Raw genomic sequence first — 7743 nt, 5'->3', positions numbered from 1 at the left:
AATATGAGTTGCTCTCTTCGATCCTTCATTAAACAATATCCGGACCTCATCTTTTCTGATTTACAGACCAATCAGTGTCATCTTGTACTCAAGGAGTTGTAACCGGAATTGTTCCCGAAGGATGAGAAAAATGTCAGAGACAGGGTTATAAAACTTTCAGTAACTGAGTACTCCTTAAGTGATCACTGATCACACTTTCCGATACAGCAAATTAAATTGAACTTTTCAAATCTGTCGATAGAACAGATATTGTTTTGGTCAAAACCCTATTCACATTATTAATGCGCGTCATGTAATGTTGTGTATTGCTCGGCAAAAAGCTTGAGCGTGGCTGTTTCTTCCTTCATCAAAAGTTATAAATAGCTAAAATTAAGGATGTCCTTATTCTAGGTATATTCTTTCAGAAAATCTGCAAAATAAAGTATATACTTATCCACAATTTGAGCAAAATCAGTGCACGCACCAGGTATATATATATATATATATATATATAACGTATTACGATTTGTCGTTTTTTATGTCGTGGCCTTTTCTTTTTCCATTAATATTTTGTCCATTTACACTTACACCTAGTTGAATAATCATATTCTATGGGCCGAAATAAGCCACGTTTCGCTTAGTAAGTAGTTTTTCCTCCAGCGGTGGAGCCATGAGGGCTCGAGTACGGGGCAGCCGACCCTATTGAGAACTGAGTTTTTAAAAAAGTAAAGTTTAAAAACTTTAAGAATTAATGACTTTGTTTTTTGTTTTGTCTCGTTGAAATTTAATACTTTTATATATGACCTGATTGAACTTTTTCCTTTTATATTTGATTTAATTCATGAACTTACATATATGTTGCATCATAATTTTTTTTAATCCGTAACACACCTCAAACTTTTAATTTCAACAAAATTATACTTAAACTTTAATTTAATATAAAAACCCTATTCACATTCATTAATGTGCATCATATGTTGGTAATCATGTTGGATTTCATGAAATCTTCACGATTGTGGTGGAGTCAGATATGTAATTACCATTAAACTATATTTGTAACTATGTGATTTAATTAATGATGTAACAGTGATCAAACTTAGTGTTTTCTATAAAATGTTTTTCTGATACTATAAAAAATTAAGAAATTATTTTAAGTTCGGCACCCAGATCAATAAGTACATATGTCAGTAGAACATAATTCTTACATATAATGAACTTTTATTAGAAATATTCCGGTTTTTCTGATACTATAAAAAATTAAGAAATTATTTTAAGTTCGGCACCCGGATCAATAAGTACATATGTCAGTAGAACATAATTCTTACATATTATGAACTTTTATTAGAAATATTCCAACACACGTAACATGAGTATTATACCATAATACAAAAAGTTACACACACACACACACACACACACACATATATATATATATATACGAGCAATAATAATTATATACGAACAATGATAATTACATTTTGGTAACGCTCTAGTTGTCGGACTTGAAACTTTTCCTAAAGAATTAATTTTCCAATAAATATAGATGAGTGATAACTAACAGTACTTTTTTTCATCATGACTTTTAACAAAAATGGACATGGAGTAGCTGCTGGCCAGCAATATATGCATCTGCTACCATAGAAGAGACAACGAAGGCACTTCTAAACTAAGTAGTCTAGCCATCCAACGCATGGAATCCAAACCAAAAGAAAAGAAGCCCAAGAATGCAGATCAAGACTCATCAAGTGATACAGATGATCATGATCATCTATTGCAAGGTTTACCAAATCATCTTACCCATCTTTGCCTCTCCAGAACTAACCCTTCAAACCTCTACTCTGTTTGCCGCTCATGGCGTCGCTTAATCTACTCCCCTCACTTCCCACCTGTCTTCTCTCTCTATGCCATTCTCTCCTCAACCCCATCACTACTACCTGATCATGATCATGATCATGATCATCATGAAAACCAACATGATCACCAACAAAATTCAATAGAGTTGTACTCACTAGACCCCTTCTCCAACTCATGGAAACCCCTCCCTCCTCCTCCTTTGCCTCTCCACTTCCTCCACAACCACCCTTCTTTCCTCTCCCGGAAATTCCCTATCCAATCCCTCGCCGTCTCCCGTCACGGCCTTGTACTCATAGCCGGCACCGACCACCGCCTTCTCCCCGCGCTTTCCGCTCCGTTAGTATTCCTCCCCACGACCGGCCAATGGCTCCGCGGCCCTCCGGTATTGGAGCCGCGTCGTTGGTGTGCAGTCGGGTCAGCCGGTGGTTCGGTTTACGTGGCAAGCGGGATCGGGTGCCGTTACAAAGGGGACGTGGCGCGGTCGATGGAGAAGTGGGACATGGAAGAAGGGAAAGTGTGGAAGTGGGAAAAGAAGGCGAGTATCAGGGACGGTAGGTTTAGTAGGGAAGCCATTGAAATGGTGACGTATAAAGGGAAGTTTTGCATGGTGAACGTGAAGGGGCATGCAGCGAAAGATGGGGCGGTTTACGACGTGGAGAGAGACGTGTGGGAGGAGATGCCGGCGGGAATGGTGGCGGGGTGGAACGGGCCGGCGGCGGCGACTGAAGAGGAGGAGATGTACGTGGTGGATGAGAGTAAGGGGGTTTTGAGCAAGTACAATGGAGGAGAGGACAGGTGGGAGAAGGTGGTGGAGGCGGCGGAGCTTAAAGGTGCGGAGCAAATAGCGGCTGGAAGGGGGAGAGTTTGCGCGGTCTGCGAAAACGGGAGGAGGATCGCGGTGGTGGACGTGACGGCCGCGCCTGCAACGGTTCGGAGGGTGGAGCCGCCGCGGGCACTTCCCGTAGTAGCCGTACACATACTGCCTCGGATGAGTAATATTTGTTAAATATTGGCAAGGAGGATTTAGTAGAAATAAGTGTCTAACTAGCTAGTTGAGTTTATAATCAGCAACTTGTGTCTTTTGTTTTGTCCTTCAACTTTTAGTTTTAGTGCTTGTTTTCTTAAAAAAAAAAAATGATCTTTAAAATTTAATAAATATTATATTTTGCTTTTATATTAATAAAATTGTTTATTAAAATTTAAAAGGAAATATGTTTTACCGTCGTGCATGATGTAAAGTGCTCCGTAAACTAAGGCCTCGTTCACTTCGCTGATTCGAGTTTAGAATTCAAGCTTTTCTACAGTAAAAAGCTCTCACAAATAATCACATCTAACTTTTTTATTACAATAAAAAGCTCTCACATAAAATCATATCTCAACTCGAATTTTAAACTCGAATCAGCGAAGTGAATGGGGCCTAAATATTCACTCTTCAACCTAAGTGATGGTGTTCTATCCCATCAAGATAAATATTATTTTTCATTTCTAATATTCCATGAAACTAGTGAGAACTAATTCTGAATACATAATATAACAACATTTCGTGATTAATTCTGAATACATAATATAACAACGTTTAGCGAGAACTAATTTTGTGGGGGATGAGGGTTCCGTTGCAAGAAAAGTATGTCTTTGGACTTGACCTGAAAAAAGTTTATGGTTGAGATAGCTGAGTGACAAGGGAGAGCAAACCGCCTTTGCCAATTAATGATTTGCGGTAGTTCACTGTCCCTTTTGTACAGACCTTTAGTTTTTTTTATTATTATTTATTTTCAAATTTATATTTCAGGGACATGATGTCACAAGATATGTGACATAAATTAGTACTTGCCATTTCCTTACGTATGATAAACTCTGCCTTAGTAAACACGCACTATTGCTATATGTCCAAACACTGATTCATTCATTTACCCAAAAGGAAAAGCACTAGTTTATTAATTCCTCCTATTGATTATGATTAATATTAAACACATATAGTATAAACTTTTGTGAAAAATAATGCATTGGAGCTTATTTTAAATACTAGGGATCGAGAGCAATGATAACAAATGTGCGAATTTAAAATCAAATTGACGAATGGATAAACTTTTTGTTATTGATATGTTTCTCAACAAAAGCATTTGTTAAATCAATCCTGTCCAGAAAGTGGGAAAAGGGTGGCTGCATGTATAGTCTAATGGTAATATCGTACCTGACTCTACCATAAGGTGAAGAGTTCAAATCACATTACTTTAAGTTTAAGAAAAAATTAAAAAAGTAGGAGAAAGCAAATCCATTACTCAATTCTTTGTCATTCTTAAGTAGGAGAAAGCAAATCCATTACTCAATTCTTTGTCATTCTTGAATACATAGAAGAACTAATCAATGCCCTTTTTGGCCTGAAGATGCTCATCAAAGTGCAATGGTCCACTTTTCCATTGGCTAATTGTGACTTGGTTGATTTCCATCAATATTGGATACACTTGTGACTTGTCATGTAGGGGAAGGTTGTTTGGCTTCTAACACTCCTTGGAAGTAGAACAATCCTTGATGAGTTTTCTCTATTTATCCTTTGAGAGAACAACATTATCAGAGATGATGAACAATGAGGAAACAAAGCAACTACTAGCAATAAATGTTGGGGACATAAGTTTCAATCACGCAAAATCATTTCTAAGAGATGCATCATTACTTTTTATTTTTTTTATTTTTTTAGGAAATATGTACTATTACTTTTGGAACCCTTGATAAAATTCTATTTTGTATGTTTTTACTCGTTAAACATAAGATGCAAAGGAATACCTAGTGGAAGAAGGAACGAGTCAAATTCTAGACAAAATGTCGTTGAGAGCCACCACAATGTTGTCATAGCACTGCAACACACGAGAAGCATCCTTGTCTCTTGCTGCATAATCTAGCTGCGGTTTTTCCATTAAAACTACTACTTAATGCCATAAAGAAAGATAGATAGTGAGAAAGCAAAAGCACTTACTTTGGTAACATTGCTGAAGAGATCAAAATAGAGCTTCCTAAGCTGAGGCCTCTCACTGGAAGGCCTAGCTTGGATAATGGTGTACAGATCCCGCTTCAAATACGAAGAGCTCTTCCTAAGAAACTTCTGAGCATCACCCCAGGACTCCGAATCGATAAGTCCTTTCACTTCCAGCAGACCAAGCGCATGCCCTCTTACCCCGCTCTCCGCCTCTTCCACCGTCTGCTCCGGAGCTACCATTCTCATGTCCAATGCACTCGCAGATTTCCCATCAAAACTCAAAGCCATTGATGAGGCTATTGACACCATTGTTGTCACTATTCCTCTTCTTTTGCTAAAAATGTCGGACCCTGAATTCTGGGACAAACTTCTCCGTTTTAAACAACATGAAGTGAATGTGGGATTATAATAAGCATGCAACAACAAAGATTTTATTGCCATTTTTTTTTTTCCTTTTTTGTTTCCTTTTCATCAATTGAGATTTCAGTCTCTACTCTACTGTTCTGCTCTGCTCTCTCCAGCCACGAGTTCACAGCATTATCGTTAATTCATGAGTGGGCTAAAGCTCGAGCTTCAGCCCAAGAAAGCTTTGAAAATGGCTTAATTCTCAGCCTGTCTTACGGGTTTCTTTGGCCCATTTATGACTGGGCTAAGTTTCCACGGATTATAGCCCATTCAAGTGATCTTGAGGATGTAGAGAAGACCTCTTCGACAGAAAAGCAACTCTTCTTCTCATAGACTATTGCATTTAAAAACTGTGTTTTTAAGAATATTCACTTATCCAATTGGGAATCTATAGGATGGAAGATAAAGGTTTAAACTTTTTTTTTTTTAAAAAAAAAATTACCATTAGACTAAGGGTGCGTTTAGTAGATGGATCTAGAATTATGATTCTGAATTCTGGTTCAGAATCAATGTTTGTTTACAGTGATTTTGAATCATGATTCTGAATTAGTGTTTAGTTTGGATGATTCTGAATCACGATTCAGAATCTAATGTGATGTTTTAAATTAGCTCAAATCATGATTCTAAAACCACCTCTCCTCTTGATTCAAGGTGACTCAAACCCCTGATTTTGAATCATGGTTTTAGAATCACAATTTGAATCTAAAATTATAAATCATGATTCTGGTTTCAAAATTATAATTAGAATCACTCTGGTTTGAATCCTCGTACCAAACGAACCCTAATTTTGTCATTTCTTTTTTTCAATATATATTAACTTGTCATGCATGTCTCTCTTCACCAAAGTTGAAGCTTTAGCGATTCTTCGTGCATGATGTGGACCTTCCTCTAGCCTTAGCAGAAACAAATGCGTTATCAGTTATCGAGTTTTAGGTTCTAGTAATTCCACACTTGACTCCACCATACATACGTTTCCCACTTAAAACGAATTAGGCAAACTATAAGAGGATTTTCGATGTTTATCGTACGTCTCTATTCCCAAGTGTTTGCTTTGGTCATGTCCAACATCCAGGTAATAAGGCTCCTCAATTGGCCTATCAAGATTTTAGTTTAGATGATGAACTAATTTTAGTAAAGAGGAAAACCCTCCTTTCCATAAGATCTATTATACTTATAATTCATCTTTATAATAGGCATCCATTTCTTCTCAAACAAAATAATAATAATAATAATTGGGTAACTATGATTAATTACTGATCATAATCATAACATAAGCAACTGCCAAATTCTCTCGGTGACAAAAAAACATTAGCAAAACAACTTCGTACTCATAAACTAATACATTAATAACTGGCACAATCAGTTGGCTGAAAGGACAAGACCTTTTCTTTTAGGTCGTAGTCCACCAAGAAGTCCATCTGTGCCACATTTCCATAGATAGGAAGATCATCGGTCGGGGCAAACGCGAGGCACAGAACGTTTTCACTCACTCGAAGGAACGTGTTGAAGGTCTTCAGCGTCACATCCGCGCCGTCAAAATGGAAAACCACGGTGGGAGCACCAACGTCATCCGATTTCGTCTTGTAACAAAGATTCGAAAATTGATTCGGGTCCTTGGTCAATTCCAAATGAATTGAATGTCTCATTTCTTGTTCCAAACTGTCGTATAACTTTGTAGGCAGTTGAGTCAACATGGTCCCAGAGTCTATCATAATGTTGCCCTTGAAAGCATTTGAAGAATTCCTTGCCGAAGAATTATTAATATCAAATCTCTCCAGAGTCTATCATAATGTTGCCCTTGAAAGCATTTGAAGAATTCCTTGCCAAAGAATTATTAATATCAGATCTCTTTTTTCCAACACTAATACCTTCAAGTGCAAGGTAATAGTAGTTTTCCGTACCGTTTAATAGTAAAGGAGTGGAGACCGTACTATGACCAGAAGGCAAACCCGCACCACCAAATGTCATTTTGCTTGAATGCTTAGATTGAGAAGAAACGGGCACCAAGCAATAAGAGAATTTTCCATTAATTGAAGAACTCATTTGAGAAACAAGTGACAATTGTCCATTTCCAAGTCCAATGATACCCGATTCGACTCCGCTAAAGATTCCTCCGTTGTTGAATCCGCAGCCAAAGGCGATCATCGGAAAGGATATGGGATTCCCTTGTGAAGAAAACAAGGTGAAAGTCTCCAGGGCAAGGTTTCCTACGGTGAATGAGTTGTCCCCATATGTATAGTTGTAGCCACAAAGTTGCTTCTTTTTATCACAGAAACCATCTTTTCCCAAGTATTTACATTCTTTGGCGTTGCATGGAAAAGGCTTGTATGTTGGGGAGTTTTGGGAGTCAAAAAGAGGGCCTTGTTGCTTGAAGCAACGTTTGCAAGGCTTGCATTGAGTCCATGAGAGATCACTTCCGGTGTCCATAATGCCAATGGTGCTCATGGGTGGACTACCAAGTGATATATTCATCAAATATTCGCCTCCACTCGGAAATAACTCCGATTGGCTGGTGCCGCCGTCTTTATCGGAAG

The 7743-nt window shown here is 37.9% G+C and overlaps 3 protein-coding genes across 4 annotated transcripts; 1 reads left to right on the top strand and 2 right to left on the bottom strand.

Moving 5' to 3' along the window:
- Nucleotides 1–1669: 1669 nt before the first annotated feature.
- Nucleotides 1670–2839, top strand: LOC21406585 (F-box/kelch-repeat protein SKIP25). Its single transcript, XM_010099389.1, has one exon. The coding sequence runs from the start codon at nt 1670–1672 to the stop codon at nt 2837–2839; it is 1170 nt and encodes a 389-aa protein (XP_010097691.1).
- Nucleotides 2840–3978: 1139 nt separating this feature from the next.
- Nucleotides 3979–5248, bottom strand: LOC21406584 (psbQ-like protein 3, chloroplastic). 2 transcript variants are annotated; one of them, XM_010099388.2, is made up of 3 exons: nt 4805–5248; nt 4615–4730; nt 3979–4382 (listed from the first exon to the last, which is right to left on the bottom strand). In XM_010099388.2, the coding sequence occupies exons 1-2, from the start codon at nt 5243–5245 to the stop codon at nt 4635–4637; spliced, it is 537 nt and encodes a 178-aa protein (XP_010097690.2). In that variant the 5' UTR covers nt 5246–5248; the 3' UTR covers nt 3979–4382; nt 4615–4634. The 2 variants fall into 2 exon arrangements, with proteins under 2 accessions (XP_010097690.2, XP_024022273.1); XM_024166505.1 differs by having other exon boundaries at nt 3979–4373.
- Nucleotides 5249–6973: 1725 nt separating this feature from the next.
- LOC21406582 (probable aspartic protease At2g35615) lies at nt 6974–7654 on the bottom strand. Its single transcript, XM_010099386.2, has one exon. It carries the CDS (start codon nt 7652–7654, stop codon nt 6974–6976), a length of 681 nt encoding a protein of 226 aa, XP_010097688.2.
- Between the last annotated feature and the right edge of the window lie 89 nt (nt 7655–7743).

The sequence above is a fragment of the Morus notabilis genome, unplaced genomic scaffold (genome assembly GCF_000414095.1).
Source record: "Morus notabilis unplaced genomic scaffold, ASM41409v2 Scaffold75, whole genome shotgun sequence".
In the NCBI taxonomy this organism is placed as follows: Eukaryota; Viridiplantae; Streptophyta; class Magnoliopsida; order Rosales; family Moraceae; genus Morus; species Morus notabilis.
This window is presented reverse-complemented; position numbering and strand designations above follow the sequence as displayed.

Bases quoted from the DNA above. Each gene is read 5' to 3' on its own strand.
- LOC21406585 (XM_010099389.1), top strand. From the start codon at position 1,670: ATGGAATCCAAACCAAAAGAAAAGAAGCCCAAGAATGCAGATCAAGAC.
- LOC21406584 (XM_010099388.2), bottom strand. From the start codon at position 5,245: ATGGCAATAAAATCTTTGTTGTTGCATGCTTATTATAATCCCACATTC. The intron at 4,731-4,804 runs GTAAGTGCTTTT...GAAAAACCGCAG, and splicing joins TCTTCAGCAATGTTACCAAA to CTAGATTATGCAGCAAGAGA.
- LOC21406582 (XM_010099386.2), bottom strand. From the start codon at position 7,654: ATGAGCACCATTGGCATTATGGACACCGGAAGTGATCTCTCATGGACT.